The sequence below is a fragment of the Phalangium opilio genome, unplaced genomic scaffold (genome assembly GCF_054372755.1).
Source record: "Phalangium opilio isolate 3A_F unplaced genomic scaffold, DU_Popi_V2 ptg000042l_1, whole genome shotgun sequence".
NCBI classification, from domain to species: Eukaryota; Metazoa; Arthropoda; class Arachnida; order Opiliones; family Phalangiidae; genus Phalangium; species Phalangium opilio.
This window is the reverse complement of record NW_028324166.1, coordinates 3,527,957-3,546,202: the sequence shown is the minus strand read 5'-3', so window position 1 is coordinate 3,546,202 and position 18,246 is coordinate 3,527,957. Positions and strand designations below refer to the sequence as shown.

At 37.6% G+C, this 18,246-nt stretch overlaps 2 protein-coding genes across 2 annotated transcripts; one reads left to right on the top strand and one right to left on the bottom strand.

Annotated features, from left to right (window-relative positions):
- The first annotated feature begins 808 nt into the window (after positions 1-808).
- On the top strand, positions 809-3,939 carry LOC149678425 (uncharacterized). Its single transcript, XM_089836380.1, has 4 exons — positions 809-1,278; positions 1,535-1,734; positions 1,958-2,828; positions 3,050-3,939. The coding sequence occupies exons 1-4, from the start codon at positions 1,146-1,148 to the stop codon at positions 3,817-3,819; spliced, it is 1,974 nt and encodes a 657-aa protein (XP_089692506.1). The 5' UTR covers positions 809-1,145; the 3' UTR covers positions 3,820-3,939.
- On the bottom strand, positions 3,929-17,949 carry LOC149678424 (ionotropic receptor coreceptor Ir25a-like). The gene is made up of 10 exons (XM_089836381.1): positions 17,727-17,949; positions 8,990-9,114; positions 8,806-8,892; positions 8,376-8,467; positions 7,083-7,170; positions 6,867-7,028; positions 6,371-6,560; positions 6,074-6,291; positions 5,215-5,495; positions 3,929-5,072 (listed from the first exon to the last, which is right to left on the bottom strand). The coding sequence occupies exons 2-10, from the start codon at positions 9,074-9,076 to the stop codon at positions 4,667-4,669; spliced, it is 1,611 nt and encodes a 536-aa protein (XP_089692507.1). The 5' UTR covers positions 9,077-9,114; positions 17,727-17,949; the 3' UTR covers positions 3,929-4,666.
- Positions 17,950-18,246: the final 297 nt, after the last annotated feature.

Below are 18,246 nucleotides of genomic sequence, written 5' to 3'. Positions count from 1 at the left end.
TCATTTACTGCACTACTTGTCTAGAGTTACTACTACTTTAACGTTTTTGTTCAGTTATGATTACAGGAGCGGATTGCGGAAATAAGCAGATGACACTGTATGATAAATTTTTAACAGACAATCGTTTAGAAAGCTGGGGGTTTACAGCAAATTTTAACTATACGAGATGGAAGGCAGACTTTTAACACCTTGTCTTTCCCACTTAGTTACATCGAAGAGGCTTATTTACCAATGATGATGGAGGGAATTATATATAGTATTCTCTCTGAGGTTATAAGCCCGGAGTCCCGGAATTGTAATAATGTGACGAGAAGGTAGTGTCTACGTCATAATCCTCTGATCGTAAATTTTCGAAGATAAATTAGTTCATTTCATAGCACATAAAGTGTGGAGAAACGAAAAAAATCAAATCTCTGCTTACTTAATATTAAAATTTTTCTAAAAAAAAAAAACAGATAATTCATATAGGCCTTGGCTTTTTCGATAATGCGGTTTCTGAACAATGACTTTACTGATTTCAATTTTTACGTGTCGTGACTAATCTTCATTTCAAAAAGTCGACTTATATATAACCTGATATATTTGGGGTCAACAGGGTCAACCTAAACGCTTTTTATATCGCAATTAAATCAATTATTTTTTGCGCGTACTTCGGAAGGCAGCTTGCCACAGTACCTGGGAATGGTGGGAAAATTTGTTGGATAAAAATTACTTTAAACGGTCAGGAAAAAACCTGCGAAAAACTGTAAATGCAATTGATTCCAAATTATGCTTTTTTACGAAATGAGCTGCAGTTTAGAGCATGGGCATCACAGCTAGAATAGACTAGTGACGGCAAAAAGAGTAGTAAACTTTGTACCCTTTTCCAGTCACGCTTTTTTAAGATACCGTTGGCGCACAGCGTGCTTATAGCTATAGAAAGTTGTGACGTTAACGTATAGCCCTAGCTTTACTTTAAAATCGAAGCAAACATCGTCATTGTTTTTTAGAAAAATAATTAGTCACAGAAGTTATCGGGGAGTTCTTGGGTTCGGTCTATTATACGTGGATAGCCAAAATAGTTTGAGACTTGTTTCGCCGCACGTTTTACGACTACGCTCGGGAATTAGCGTAGATACTACAATTTTACGGACATTAAGGAGATTATGGCACGAGGAAATGTTCCTCGAATGAAAGAGATGGAACTCAGAGACTTGACTGATTTTGATCGTCTTCTTCAACCCCAATGTATCTTGTACATAGATACCACGTCGAATCATGTTAATGAGGTTGTACGCGGTAAGTACCGTTTATTTTCAATATTCGGTTTCATTGAAAAGTATTGCTTTTATTGATTCACAAAGCTTAACTACTACGAATGTTTCTCAGTACTAACTAAATGGTTTTAAGCTTCGAAAATTGCTTTACAATTGTTATCGGAAGTTTTGATATAAAAAGGGCACAATTTTAAGTTGCTTTAGAATTTCGTTACTTTAATTGAACAACGTTACTTATTAGTTCCATACAGTGATGTAGAATTTTTTCGTGTTACCAGATAAAATTTTTATCGGCCGAGTTTTGGTTGACCCATATCGTAAGGAAGCCATTACTTTCGTGGCAGAGGATCCCAAGGGAAGACGAACCATTAGAGTTTTGCTTTACAATAACCCCTTCGCGTTGTCAATGTTTTACGTTGGCGCTATATTTGTAATTGCTAATCCATGTTTCAGAGCTTCAACAGAAGGAATAGCTCAGGTTAAGTTGTTAATTTACTCTTAATCGTATGAAAGTGAGAATGAAGCCCAAGATGAAATTGTTTTTGATGATACCATATTGCTAAAATTTTTCATTAAGAACAGGATGTAATGATATCGGTTAATTCACTCAGATTTTAGCGACCGAAGTATCATCAAGAAATTACTGGCTTCATCCTCAATTTAAATAATTTGAAAACTTAATGATGATAATGTTTTTATAGTTGGTTAGTGACGATCCTAATTACTTTACTTTCATATCGTACCGAGAGTACGATTACCGATTTCCCGATTTGAAATGGAAACCCATGGAAAACCAGAGCCATGCTGGTTACGCTCCTGATTATCGTATGAAACTAGAACTACAACGTCTACGCGCCGAGGGCAACTCGCATTTCGCGTCGAAAGAATACCCGTATGCCATTATGAAGTACACTATGGGGCTTCAACTGAACCCTAAGGACGAAACGTTACTCTGTAACCGCGCCTTATGCTACTTTCAATGCTGCCACTACAAAAAGGCCTTGAAGTTCGCGTCGCTATGTTTGGAAATAAATCCTCGCCATATCAAGGCGATTTACACAGTGGCCAAAGCTTACACCGCGTTAAAACGGTACGAAGAAGCCAGGGAACTCCTGGAAAATAAGTTGAATACGGGCGACAGCCCAAATCGGCATTTAGAGAAACTTCTGGTATTTATTAAGAAGCTGATCGCTCAGAGGGATTTTGGAAAATACGATATGGTGGAATTTCTCCGCTCGTATATAAGAAGCGAAACGACTTTTCACGAAATCGCCGATTACGTTGGACAAGTTGAAGTGAAGGACGTTGACCTTAATAAGGGGCGTGGTTTGGTTCTAACGGAAGACGTGAAACCAGGAACGTTACTGCTCTGCAGCAAACCCTACGCGATGGTTTCGGGACCATTATCAAGATCTTATACGGATGCCATTGATAAATTGTCTAACCATATTGCTAAGATAGTTAAAACCGATCTTGAGTCTGCCCGGGAGCTTTACCAATTGTCTGCCGGAAGGCAATTGGGATACTTAAAGCCTAATGATGATTTAAAGGTTGATTTGGAAAGAATCAAAGGTATGCTATAGTCCGCTACTACGAACTTTCTCGTGACGTCCCCTATCTTTTGCCTTGGTTTTGGCGACCATATTGGAATTCGTCATTTTAAGCCATACAATTTGGACTACCAATATTGACGTCGTGTCTAATTTGAAGCAATATTACTTGTGTAAAATTGTTATAATGTTCAACGTAGAGGGTAATATGATATTAATTTTCACTATGGCTATCAAATCTAGGTATCGTTACTATCAACATGACCAATGTTACTTCCGTCTACGACGTAGTTAGCGTCTTTGGTCTGTGGTTGATGAGATCCTACATCAACAGTGATTGTTTCAACTTCAACTGTTCTTCTACCGTATACGGAAATGTCCTTCAAATTCGGAGTTTAAAACATTTAAAAAAGGGTGAAGAGCTTCTATTACCCTACAATAGGATGTTGGAATCGTTGTCTAGTCGTAATCAACACGCGCTGAATCTGGGTTACGTCTGCGATTGCGCCTTATGCCAATACGAAAGGCAAGAACCAATCAACAAGCTCGAAACGCGAGAAAAACTATTGTCATTTTTTCATCAAAGTTTTTTCGAGATTAAAAACACTGAGGTTCTCGACGATATTATTTCGAAGGTTAAGAATTTGTCCGTAAATTCACCTTTCTTAGATCATTACTTGTTCAGACCCCGTTTCCGCCTAGCCGAAATTCACTATCGAAACTCAAATTACGATAAAACTATAGAAGTGCTCGAGGAACTCTTGAACAGCTGGGAGAAATCTGGTATCCATGACTTAGTTGAGGTTTGCATTGCCAGTTTGAAGCTGTTCGAGTGCTATGTCTTTAAAAAGGAATACGCAAATGCCATCCAATCGAGGAAAAAGCTATTTGAAAATTTCAATCTGGCTTTTGGTACCACCGATAAGGCCTTGATGGAATTATTGTGTTCAGAAATTGGCCGGTTGTTGAACTTGCTTGACATTCACAGCCGCATTGAGGAACTCGCTGGGTGATCCGCTGATTTTTTTTTCATTAACTTCGTTGTAATCTACGTTTTGTTCGTTGGGGGCAAGATATAATTGAATTATACTGAGTTTAGTGAAATAAATATTGGCAGTTAGATCAAAGGTAAACAGTTTTATTCTCATATTGGTTTCATTTACTTCATTAAGTATACAGAGTGTTCGTGAAAGTTCTGAAACAAATTAATGGGCGGGGGGAGTTTCTGAAATGTCTGGAACATATTAAGGGGCGGTGTTCATTTGATAAAACCAGAAGTATATAATGCTTCTCTTCGAGAGAAGTGTACTGCACAAAGCAGGGTAATTGAAACATGATTCTTCCCAACATCAGAATTAACATTCGGAGCAAGGTTACTAAACCGAATCACATACGCGATAAATAGTTCCCTCATCATTACTCTATTAGCCCTTAACTATTTGACAAGGCGCATGCACTTGTGTGTTTTTGCCCCACGTCAAGACTAGGTTGGGGTGATTGTTGAGGATTTACTATCAAACAGTTAAAGAATTCACCCCACGGTGCGATAGTTACCTATCTGAAGTTTGATGAGCAGGAAAGCGAACAAAAATGGTGCCATGAGCCCGGGAAGAATCATGTTACATAACTATAGTATTAAGAGGATATTCTGTTATTCCCGTCTGATAAAACTTAGTAAAAACCGTCCAATGAATCATTGCCCCAAAGCGCGTCGTTTCAAAGTTACTGGCCCTCAAAAAGTGGTCCCAAGAACACGGAAATAATCTGAGATGTAAAAGCGTAAGAGCGAAAAGTTGAAAACGGTCAAACGTGGCTGCAATGAGAACTTATATGTTTATTTAGCGAATTATTGCTGCACTGTCAATTGTCACTCTTTAAATCGCGTGCCAAGCTATCCGACCTTATTTGCCGTGAATTCAAATTTGCCGTAAATGTTTGTTTCCGTTTCCGCCTTTTGCTGGATGTTCCGGAACACGTGGAACTCACTGCGGAAGAACTTATGGGTACGACAATTCTGGCAGTGTATCGCGTTCGATATTCCCGTCTAGAACACGGTAGGAATTCTCCAATAAACATTTCGGATATGAACGCGATGATGGAGGTGGATATTCCAAAAAACCATAGAACGAACGGCCCAGTAACGTTATCAATAGACAGCACTCTTTCATGATCATTTTTGGGCTCTGACCAGGAGCATTTAGACGCGTTAAGTTCCATGTCCCGCACAAATTTCAAGACATGACCAGCGTCCATGTAACGATGCATTCTGAACCAAATGAAAGAGAATTTTGCATAGTATATTTATGAATTACATTTATGAAACTACTGAAGGTTTTCATTAACCTCTCTAGTACCTAATTACATTGTTATTACGATTTATTATTTTATAGTAATTTGGGTTAATTTACCTGTAGTTTATTTCCTCTCCAATCCAGTCAGGTAATCCAAAACGTAAGCTCATTGTCATCATCCTTTCAAAGTAGTGCTCCCGGGAAAAGTGAACTGTTCCGGGTTTACAGACTCTACCAATTTTTGACTTCAACGCAAACGGTGGGCCAATAATCACCGCTTTTCTGTTTAACATTTCGGCGATATGATCTGGATTCGCGTGAATCCTCAATGGTACCAAACCGCCAAGGCGTTCTGCTTGTTCAAAAATTAAGCGAGGTTCGCTTCCCGGGTCACCATACTGAAATGGCAAACGCAATTACCTATTATTTATACCAAGAACCCAGAACTATCAAATAATTTGGGGGGGGGGAGCGTGTAGTTGCGTGACCGCTGGGAGCCTCTCACAATAAATTTTGCTACCGTCAACTTATGTTCATAGAACCAAAAAATGGCATATGCTACCAGAAGGGGATAATTGAAGGATCACACTCTGTAGTCTGTATCCTCTTAATACTTTAAAACTTTAATTATGTAACATGATTCTTCGCCTAATTTGTTTTGCTCCTGCTCATCAAACTTCAGATGGTTATCGCACCGTGCTAGGGTGAATTCTATAACTGTTTGGTACTAAATCCTCAGCAATCAACCCACAAACCTCGTTTTGACGTGGGACAAAAATCCACAAGCGCATGCGCCTTGGCAAATAATTAAATGCTTTCTAGAGTAATGATGAGGTAACTATTTATCGGGTATGTGATTTGGGTTAGTAACCTTGCTCTAAATTTTCTGATGTTGGGAAGAATCATGTTACAATTACACCTCTTTGTGGTACACTTCTCTCGAAGAGAAGTATTATATACTTCTGATGCTACTTACTGCGAAAAAGTACGCGAAAGACGTTCTTGCCATGATTATTGGCTTGAGATTCTTGAATTTTAGAACGTCCGCTAAACTATCCATCTTTATGTACTCGTTTGAAATAGTCATAGCAGCGGTCAATTGACCACTAAACAAATTCATGAGGACCATCATAGAAAACGTCCAAGTGGCTAGCAATATTCTCCAACTGTCATCGGGATTTGAGAAAGGCACGGCTGTGTGGAAAAGTCATTCATATATTAATTTTATACCCACATTCTGTTATTTCTGTTGTCTTTGATTACAAGCACTTACACTGAAAGGCAAGGGTTCCGAAGAAGGCGAAGATTGTCCTACTGACGTTGTAGGCCTCTGCTTTTTTATTTATTGGCATCATTCTCATTGAATTCAAACGAGCTTTTCTCGTTCTTTTCCTCCAAAAACGTTCACTTATCAACGAAAGACTCGTAACTAAGATAAATGCCGCGACGAAAGACATCCAAACCTGCAGATTCAAAATATTCAGGTTAAACCAATAAACACAATGACTATCATCTGCAGTTTCAAGCGAAACTCTGGGTCCATTGATGTCCCAACAATATGAATTCCCTAGTGCACAGCAGGTTAGCAGGCTATAACTCCGCCCTAATACACTAGGTCTCATTGGTTCCACCATGGTAGGGGTGCCAATGGACCCACGCTTTGCAATAAACTTCGAACAATTTGTCGAGATCGTGTAAACACCCTTTTTGATTCCATAATTAAACAACAGTCTTAAACGATCTGTGACTGTAATAATTTTAATACGAACATGGTTTTGAAAGTGATTAAGCGCCGCCAAGGAGTTGACGCTGACTTTCTCAGGTTCTCCCGACATCATGATTAAATCAGCATTGACTAAAGGTGCGGTCGGTATCGATATTTCCATGCGTTGAGGCGAAGGTGCCGCTGGCATTAGGAACAAATCAATTTCCTAATAGATTTCGTGTTATTTTATTTATGATTGGACAAATGAAAGTGATCTCACTTTTCTCTGTATCATTCCTAAGCACCCAGTCCATTTAGCACCGTTCCAAAATCCCATTTGAGGGTCATCGCACTCGAAAAAAATATAACTGAAATAAAATGTATAGCTTTATGCTTTATGACTAACACTTATACTGGGTGTTTCTGATAAGTCTGCCGTAAATTAAAGGGCGTGTCCTTTGGGTCAGACTGAGTGAAAAGTGTGAAAGAACATGGGGTCTAAAACATTTATTTACGGAGGTACGGGCCCCCAAGCATTGATTGGCCCCTAAAACATGGAATCTGGCACACATGGGGAGTAAGACATATCAGAGTTCCCATCTTGTTTCGACAATTTCAATAGCCCCCAATCTAAGAACGTTAATGAGCCTTCTTTTGCAGAAGTATAGGGAGAGGGCGTTTGTCAGGGAGGGAAAGAACATGCGACGTCATTTTATACCTCTACTTAGGGGAGCGTTTGTAGGCGCGAAACTGAAATTCCCCCGTTAGGGGGAAGGAATCGAGGTAAGAGATATAAGCCTATGACGTGGCAAGAATGGGTTTGCCCTCTCCCTATATGTTTAAAGGTAGAAGTGTGCCTAATAGACCTAAAAATAAAATAAACAAGCTGGCCATATACAGGGTGTTTGTGAAAGGTCCATCAATAATGAAAGGGCGTATTTATTGGGCCATTTTGAGTCGAAAATGTTCTATGACATTTTTCCGTTCGGGCCACTGTTTTCAAGTTATGATTGGAGTAATTTACGGATGACCCCTTAAATTTAATTAAGAAATTGAAAGACAGCGCTAATTTAATGAAGGGGTCATCCCTAAAATATTCAAATCATAACTCGAAAACCGTGGCTCGGACGGCAAAATGTCATAGAACATTTTCGACTCAAAATGGCCCAATAAATACGCCCTTTCATTATTGATGGACTTTTCACAAACACCCTGTATATACGCCCGTTAAGGGGCAGATTGAAAATGAAGCAAGCGCCATCTAGTGAACAGAAATACAAACTCAAAGGTGGCATTTTTTCATTGGCTGAAAACATTCTGACACTAAAATTTTGCCTCTGCGCATTTCTAAGCGAACCAATAAGATTACCCCTCATTCGTGAAAGCCCGGTTTAGAAACTCGTAAGGCCGTTGTAAATTTTGAATGAATTTATTTTTAGGTGTATATTAGCTTTTCCCTGCTAGCCCTGATTTTTAAGTTTCATATTAATACGGAAAAATGCTGTAAAGGTCCGTGAGTATTGAAGTATTATTTTATTAGTATGTGATATGAATTTCTTTATCGTTTATTTACCTTAGTTTCATAACTCTGGTTAGATATCTGATCATATCGACGACTAAACCTTTCAATTTTCCTGTCGGTCCCTTGTGCATCATTGGTGCTGACTAAAAAAGATAAGTTGAAATAGATTACTGCTTAGTATTTTAAAGTGACTGTAAAGAAGGCATCGGCGGGTGGGTAAAATCATTTTAAATACGTCACAGGCACGTGTGACGTCAAGATACATAAACTCCGCATGGAGTGTGACTGGAACGCCCAGTCCTTGTTTTTCGCGAGCTGACAGCACCAATCCCCCGAAAGTGGTCGGTAGATTCGAAATGAATCGAATTAAGTTTCTTTGAACCACGCCTTTCCTCGGTCACGAGATTATGACGTACTTAATTTTTACCCACCCGCCAATGCCCTCTTTATATTCTCTTTAAAAAAATAAACTGAACATTACTTCAATGCCACCTATTCTGAGGACAAATTCGCTGCCTCTAACAGCACATTCAAAAACTTTCGTCACATTCTTAGGTAAATGCGCGTTCTGGAAAAATTAAGTAACGCTGATTATAATCTAGGTTAATTTTCCGTAACTAACAGACATTCAGTTGCGCGTTACTTGTTAAAGTAAGCAAACTTACGAAAATTGTAGCGCATATGGAATTTTGACATTGGTAACAGGCAGGATATAACACCCCTTGTGTAGTATAGTTAGATGGTGATTGCATTTTACGAAATTTGTGTGATCTTCACCATTTGCATAGACCTAAAAGTAAACGCGATTGTTGCAGTTTAAGCTTCAAACATCAAGGACTGATTGTTAAACCTAATGTACACATTTTATTTGTGATACTAACATTTATTTTAGTCTTTAAATCGCGATACTGATGACGAAATAAATCGGTATACCAAACTACAGATCTTTGAAATCGAATGGACAGTTTGAAATAACCAAGGCGGCTTTAATTTCACCAATAGTTCTAAATTATTTAATTAAATTATTCATACTAATTACAGATAATAAAAAAATAACAAAAATTATTTAAGTTATATTTACTTAGCTCGGGTCTGAGCTTTAATTTAATTATCAGAAAAACTACTTAATATCTAATAGATAATCTGGTGAAAAATGGAGTTTTTCCTATTTCATATTTATTTTTATACCTTGGTTTCACGAATCTGCAGTTTAGTATACCCATTTGTTCCGTCGGCATTCTCACGGCTTACAGATAAGTTAGAAATGTTTTGTTCTCTTCAATACTGCGCAATACTAAACTCTATTTATTTAGTTGGTAGCATGTCGGTGCGACAAAGTTCGCGGAACTGTTGGTCCACAGACAGTTACTTACCCCAAATTCTAGCTAAATCCTCCACCACTTGTACCAACCTCACACACTTCCCTGATTGATCGCACACCTCAAGGGTCAACCCAGTAACTAAAAGAACTATTTTCTTACTTTAGCCAAACAATTATTTCCATATTTATACGCTATTTCAATTTACGATACCATTGCCTTTTCTTCATGAACTGGGGACATTTTCTAATTCATTATAACGGTTATATAAAAAACCTCAAAAATTAAAACTCGTTAACTGTGTAGCACTTTATTAATGACTGTCTATTGCTACTATGTGGATAAAAATCCGAGTTTTTTTGTGAAGGTAATTCTACCTCAATTATTGGACGCAAACAACGCGTTTGCTAACTTCATACTTAAACCATTAAAAGTTTTTACTATACTAACCAGCTGCTGGTGCTTCCAAACCAACAACAATGAATATGGGATGTTTCGTTTAATGCATTTTGAAGGTACGAGATACCAGAAATTTATAACTTAAAACACTACCTAGAGTTCGAGTGTGTTTTGGTTTCGGATTCTCATTACATGAAATCGAAAGTGAAGTAAGTGAAACCGATCCTTGCGACGCAAAATCAGGAAGTCTCGCTTTGTCTCTAGGTTCTTTGGTCGACCAATCAGCGCTCTACTTTAACATTAGGTTATCTTTTTGTTACTTCCCAACGAAAGTAGTTTGGCTTTTCTTTTGAGCCATTGGGTCCATTTGAATATTTTTAGTTCTTGAATATTATCATAGTTTACGGAGTTCAAACCTATTAAATGTTATTTGGTTTGCTCTTTCACTCGTGCGAGTATTAAAGGGAGGGTGAAGTAGAAAATCAAGTGATTTTTTTTATCGATTCTTCTTCTAATTATAAGACCAGTCTGCTTAGTGAAACCTTCAGGAAATACTTCCGAATGATTTTAAAACTCAAATTAGGTTCAGATTTTAAATAAGGACCTACGACCAATAGCGTAACGCCCTGCCTTTTTATTAACAAAATTCACGTGGCACACTCCATGTCTCGTGCCACGATTGTCAAGTCGCGCGCAAATTTTATCAAATCTCGTGATAAATTTCATTCGACACGGAAAGTCCCATGAGAATTTTGTTAATAAAAAGGCAGGGCGTTTCTCGATTGGTCCTAGGTCCTTATTTAAAATTATCCTTAAAATCTGAACCTACTTCGAATTTTAAAATCATTCGGAAGAATTTCCTGAATGTTTCCTTTTTCAGATTGATCTCATAATTAGTAGAAGAATCGATTAAAAATCACTTGATTTTCCAGTAAATATTTTATGCTTGGCTCAGAGACGACGTGGTTACGCTCTTCTTACTGCCTCAATAATTGACTCAATTCCTTCAACACTCGTGATTATTTTCAGCTCAGATTTAAATGTGGTTGCTGTAACACGTATGCTTCAAAATGTAGACTTCTGGCGATTTAACGTATCGAATGTTTTCCTTTTATTATTTTGGACAAACAATGAAGTCACGGTTAACGACTATAGTCATGCTAAGTTCAGATAACCGCAAAGGTGTTTGTTTGAGCAAACTCGATTTCGATATACGGATCATATTTTGAAAGTTCCAGACCGACCTTTATATTTTCCTTTTAACGGTAAATAAAAAGTTCCAGACCGACCCTTTTATTTTCGTTTTAACGCTAAATACACATTAAGATCTAACTAGGAGCGTGTCACCAACGCTAAAACAACCAACTAGGCATAGTAAAAATATTCAAAATTTTCTTTTCTGATAGTGGACTAGTTACACGTGGGACAACCTTTTCTTTGTCTGATAGCCACAATTATTCTTGGTCGTCTGACCATGGATGTGTATAAAAACTAACGTATTATGGATGGTAACTAAGCCTAAATATGAGCACGAAAATGTGGTACGCCAGCGGGTGTCAGACGAATCTAAATCGAGTCACGTGAGAAAAAGGAACTATATCTCTGCCGAGAATCCTTCCTGGGTGGTGGGTTTGAAATTTCACCCATGCGCACAGAGAGAAAATACGAATTTCTCTCGCTCTCAAGTTTGGGAGGGGGGGTTAAAAGTCTTAGTTTTTCTAGGCGAAATACCTTATGGACCGTCAGAGATGGCAATCCACAAAACATCAGTATTCCATGGTCTGACTCGTCTTTCAGTCCACTGTCGTTCAAATAATTACTCCATGACGTTTTAATATTACTGTCACGAAATGACTTTATGTTTACTTGGCACCATAAAAAATACAAGATAACTAGCAGCCATAGTTTCTAGTGTTAATTTAAAATCGATCATCCTTAGGTCTAAATTACTTAAATGATACATATTATAAATTTAGAAAACCAAGATCAAACCGATATGGGCTATCTATTAATGGTTTCAAAAAGCACGTTTCGTCTTCTGTATTCGTGAGTGATAGCAAAAGTTCAAAGATAAAATAATAAAGTGTACTTCGTTGCTAGTGCCGTGTAATATGAGAAACCCCCTTTCGCCTCTCAGAATAGTGTCGACCCCCTCTGCGTTTGATTATCTTCACGACCGTGCAACAGGGAACATACGTAAATTGGCTCCGTATAGCTGCCTATGCAAGATCTAGTACCAAGAATTGACGTTTGCATCGCCACTATACATTACTTTTTCAAGAAACCTTTGACCCCTAAAACCTCTTTTTTGATTGGTTGGTTCGTGTAGGGGATAAGAGGGTCGTTTGCTTCCCATTTTACCTGGCGTCTACAGCCAAAGGCTAGAATCTGTGAACGAAAGTATACATGTGTTCTTATCTATGAAGCCTGTTAGTTTTTCATTTTTGTGAATAAATTCATGATATTATGGCTCTTAGTCTTAATGGTAATAAACCTATGTCGAAGCTAAATCTCTAACCCGCTGTTGCTTCAATATTTACACTTGAATTGATTATCACTTACTTTTTGTTTGGCGGCAACCTTCAGTTTTATATTGTTTTTCGCACAATATTACAAAGCACGTTTTAATGTAAGTTTGCTAAGCTATAAAGGAGCTATGTTAATAGTATTCATGGCCTTCAAGCGCAGTATTGCTATGGTTTAAAGGGAGGGTGAAAAGGAAAATTAAGTGCCTTTTTATGGATTCTTCTAATAATTATAAGACCAATCTGCATCCAGGAGATAACTCCGAACGATTTTAAAATTCGAATTAGTTTGATGGGTCATGGATAATTTGGAATTTGCACCTCCGGATAATGGAAGAGGTATGAGGTTAGAAAACAATTTGGTGACGCCACAAAAAACAAAGGGAACGCCATAATTGTACGAAATCTTTCTCTAGTAGCGGATCTTTTCTTAATCAAACTTTGTTTTTCATCTGTATGTATCTGATCTACACAAACACAAAACACAGGTATATTCAAAACCACTGAAAACCTTCTCAAATGTTACCTACGTATTAACCAATACCTCAAAATCCCAAAAATATTTAAAAACTTCACGACATTTTTTACCAGCAGTAGTTTCGTCGTCATTTTGAGATGAATTAGCACCGACAAACCTCGTATTCCATCAAACTTGGCACACTCAACCCAAATAACTACATATATGGCAAACGTACGTGATTTAACATTAAAATATTCGATTTTACTGGGAGCATGCGTAAATGAACAGCTGTACATTTTAAAGTACTGTTCTTCCTGGTCAACCCACTCTAATTCTAATAATAATACATCGGTCGATTCGTTTTGTGAAATTTATGTCATGAAACGAGTAAAGACATTACGGTAACTTGGCGTCACAAAAATTGATCACAACATTGGTCATTATACTTTAGCTCGAAAATCATTAAGTCTAAACTCTTTTATTATAGCATTATTAACATTAAAGTAAACGCCAGCTGTGGTTTAGTTTAGGCCAATGCCACTAGATGCTCCCATAGTCGAGGGGGTGAGCGGGCCGGTTAAGCAGGGAGAAATGAGGTGAGATGGAGTGGTTATGATGAAGGGCGACGTGTGGCAACGAATCTCTCCCAGGGTACCTCGCGCGCGGTAGCGCCATTTTATTCGCAATATGTACCCTACCCGTCCCTTAGGAGGGGGTACAGAGCCAACGTTATAGATATGATGTAGCCACTCCATCCCTCCGCTCTCCTTCAAGGCTTAACTTCTCAAGGCTAATTTAGGCTCCTTCCTCGTAGACTAGTTCTGATTGGTGTCTTTTACAAGTTAAAATTGGTTGGCGCCACAGGAGGGGACAATTACTTTAAGAAGTTTGGTTTTATTTTGGTAAGATGTCGTAATTGAATTTTCTAAGCACGTTTTACATTCGGTATTGGCGTTAAAATAAACCATTAAATTACGAGGACGTTAAATTGCAATGCTTTTTACGTGATGTTAGTTCATTAAATTTACGAAAATTAAGAGTACTTTTTCGCCAAGACGTTTCGAGTTAAATTATATATTTCGAAGTTAGCTTTTTCTTTGCAAAAATCGTTTTTTTTGTACCTGTACTTTTTGAAATAAAGAATAAATAGACCATTCCATTTATCACTTTCAGAGAAACCAACAGATAGGCGGTAGGTCGCCGCCTTCTTAGGTTACTTCCATCGCGCCTAGAGGCAACGCCAGACGGAGCCCGCGTTCACTACACGCGGGAGGTTAGGCTACTCGCACTATCTCTAGTGGTTTTTCTTGGCGCGAGGGAAAGAACCCAAGAAGACGGCCCCGCCCCAATGGTTCACGCTTCTCTTCTGAAATTAATTAAATGGTCTATTACATAAGGAAACGCTAGTTCTTCCAGAGCCCCAGGCAGAAACTGGGTAGTGCCAAGAGAGTCAAGAGGGGGTCAAAGGCAGTTTACTCTACAGGTATAATTTTTATCAACACTCAACTATGAAAATCTGACACAAAAACCCTCGATCTTAACATGTTAAATTTGTCCCTTGGAGCTATGTTATGCCCTTGTGATATTTCCTAAACATTGCTTAAATATTATACTTCTATTGTTGCATGCTAAGTAAAAGGATTATCGTGTTAGTTGGGTCGCTAGAAAAACAAACTTATATAAAGTTTGAGAATTAACAATTAAGTTCTGTTTTTTGTTACGTAAAAAAATAATACTGAATGTTACATCTAATATTATTAAAGTGAGCTTAAATGATTGATGACTGGTGCACTTTATATTGATATTAATCGTTATTTGAATCAGGGAGAGGTGCAATGAAGATGCTTACACCATGAATATGAATAAATACTAACGTATTATGGATTCCCATCTCGTACGTTCCACTATGCATTTCGCTTACGCGCCCGTTCAATAGACACGTATGGTTCACAAGAGGTCCCACGCACAATAACCTGTTATTGGATACGTCTTTGATTTCCTCACTTTTCTGAGATTTTTTTCTTTGATTTTCTCTCTTTTCCCTGATTTCCTCGTTTGATTTCTTCACTTTTTCTTGATTTCCTCGTTTGATTTCTTCACTTTTTCCGTGATTTCCTCTTTTGATTTCTTCACTTTTTCCGTGATTTCCTCTTTTGATTTCTTCACTTTTTCCGTGATTTCCTCTTTTGATTTCGTCACTTTTTCCGTGATTTATTCTTAGATTTCTTCATTTTTTCCTGATTTCCTCTTTGATTTCTTCACTTTTTCCTGATTTCCTCTTTGATTTTTCACTTTTTCCTGATTTCCTCTTTGATTTCTAATCTTGTTTGAAGTATTTCTCAATACTCGTTTGGACACATCTTAAATTTTACGCAAAATTATTTAGAATTTGTATTTTTAAACCACGCTTGGTTACGAGAATGGAAAGCATTTTAACGTCTCGTTAGTAAGGTCTTTCTTGCAACATAAATGTTAAACTCCTTAAGGCTTTCTTCGGTGGAAAAAAGGAAAAATGCACATTATTTGACGCGTGCGAAGCAAATTATAGGTGATTTCACCCTATGAATCGACGAAATTTAACACTGAAACGTACTATTCCCTATGGAAATAAACCTAGATTTTAATATTGCTAATGTTAGAGAGTCGCTATTGTCGATCCAACGCAAATGAAAACGTGGCAGGAATATATGAACTAATCTACGTTTGAAACTTTCTTTTTAAGCAAAGTGCGTTTAACAGTTTAACTATTGTGGATACTAATTATTTTATACCATGAAAACGGTGGAAGCAACTTTAGTGAGAGCGAAGCTTCAAGCTTGAGTGAATATCCGAGAGGGGTCTAACATTTGAGCTTCTCAAAAAAAAAATCGGCGAAATAAAGAGGAAGTATCGAAGTCTTTATGTAAACTTCGAAAGATTTTAAGAAATCACCAATTCTTTTTGATAAAACATGGAAATAATCCGTGAGCCTTATATTTATCAATCTTATTAATTGCGTTAATGAAGAAGTGTACTATTAAATGAGTAGAAGTGTGCCGACGCTTGTAAAGTAAAGCCAGATGTATATAATACTTCTCTTCGAGAGAAGTGTACCACAAACCGGGACAATTGTAACATGATTCTTTCCATCCTCATTTAACGTTTGGAGCACGATTACTAAACCGAATCACATACGCGATCTAAATAGTTCCCTCATCATTACTCTATTAGCGCTGCTTAACTATTTGACAAGACGCATGTGCTTGTGGATTTTTGTCCCACGTTAAGACAATCAAGGTTTGTGGGTTGATTGCTGGGGATTTAGTACCAAACAGTTATAGAATTAACCCCACGGTACGATAGTTACCCATCTGAAGTTTGATTAGCAGTCAGGAGAGCAAACTAGAAGTTGCATGAGCCTGGGAAGAATGATGTTACGTAACTAAAGTATTAAGAGGAGGAGGAGTGTTATCCTTCTTCTATTATCCCCTTCTGGTAAAGCTAACTAATTCACGTATGTGTTTATTTTCTTCTTTTAGGAGCCATTCTATGTTTTGGAGCCCATATCTCCGTATCGAGATTCGAGATGTTCTTTGAGACTTTCAACTCAGTTTGACCCCATAAATACACCTTTTAATTTATGGTAGACTTGTCAGAAACACCCTGTGTACTCGAGATATAACTAGGAAATGTCAGAAAGTTTTAACGACGATATAATAAGTGCCTTGCTGTTCGTTAAAAGCCAGAGTTTTGTTTTTCTAATCGATCGCCAACCTTAATTTGATAAAGAAAGTTGAAAGAACTATAATTTGCTACCTAGGAACTTAATTAAAATATCGTGCACGCTTGCTTAACCCTATCGTGCATAGTTTACGGAAACAAAGTTTGACAGAAGTTTATTAATATTTTCCTTGGAAGTAAACGCGTACGTTCCAGGGATTTGACATCGAATTTACACTCTGATAGGGGGTTTTTCCTTTCCCAAAAGTGTTGCCAGAATGTTGGCGAGTCAAAAATTGCGCAGATAAAGGCTAGCAGTTCGGTTTGAAATGGTATTTGACCAATTTGGCTCACAGTGGGTCTGACAAAACTGCAGCACTAAAAATGGAGGCATTTTCTGTGCCCCTTTAATGGAAACAATATACAGGTGGTTTTTGATAAGTATGCCACAAATTGAAGAGTTTGGTCTTTGGTTATGCTGAGTGAAAAGTGTCACATAACATGGGGTCTAAAACATTTAGTTTTGGAGTTAAGGGCCCCCAAACATTGGCTGGCCCCTAAAACAAGGAAATTGGCACACATGGGGAGTAAGACATATCAGAGTGCTCATCTTGTTACAGACAATTTCAATAGCTTCCAATCTAAGAACGTTAATGAGCATTTATCTAGCAGAAGTGTACGTTTAAAGGTAAAACGAAGTGTGCCTAAGCTGGCAATGTAAAGGATACTGTTCAAAGTGTAATAGCACAACAGTGGAAATTTTCAACAATACCTTTAAATAACGATGTTAACTTATTACGAATAAATTAAACAATAACTTTAAAATCTTGTGTTGTTACACTTTGAACTACTTACATTATCAGCTTAGGCACACTTTTTCCTGATAACAATGTCACCAGTAAAACACAGATATTTTTCTAAATACTCATATTTTTAAAACATAATTGTTCAGCTATAGAACACGTACTTTCAAATACGAAACCACTTTAAGAAAACTCACCTTCTCGTAGCATTTTACAATCCGTTGTTACTGACCGTCTGAAATTCCGACACACGTTTAACTAACTCTAAAATAATTCTATCGACATATTACACGTACACCTTACAATAGCTTACACGCATTAAGAGTGTAGCTTCCACCATTAGCACCAATCCCACCGCTGCACGGTTAAAATGTAACAAATTATGTAATATTGATTGTATAATCAATTTTACTTCATTCTTAACACTTCAGAGGGATACATGGTATTCAGTTGGAACGCAGTTAGTTGGTTACGAAGCCGATATGCCGTGCGTAGCTTAAATATCAGTCACCAAACTTGTGACAAGTATGCAAACAATCTCAAATTGTTTGCTAAAATTAGAGAGGCTATAAAAACGGCCCTTGAAGAAAAATCGAAGAAGTTTATGCAGCTTGCTGTTGCTAATATTAATGCCTTGAGTCATACGTTTATTATAATAAGTCATTGAACTTCGTATTGGTTCGGCGAGACTTCTCTAGGAGTACTAGCATGAACCAT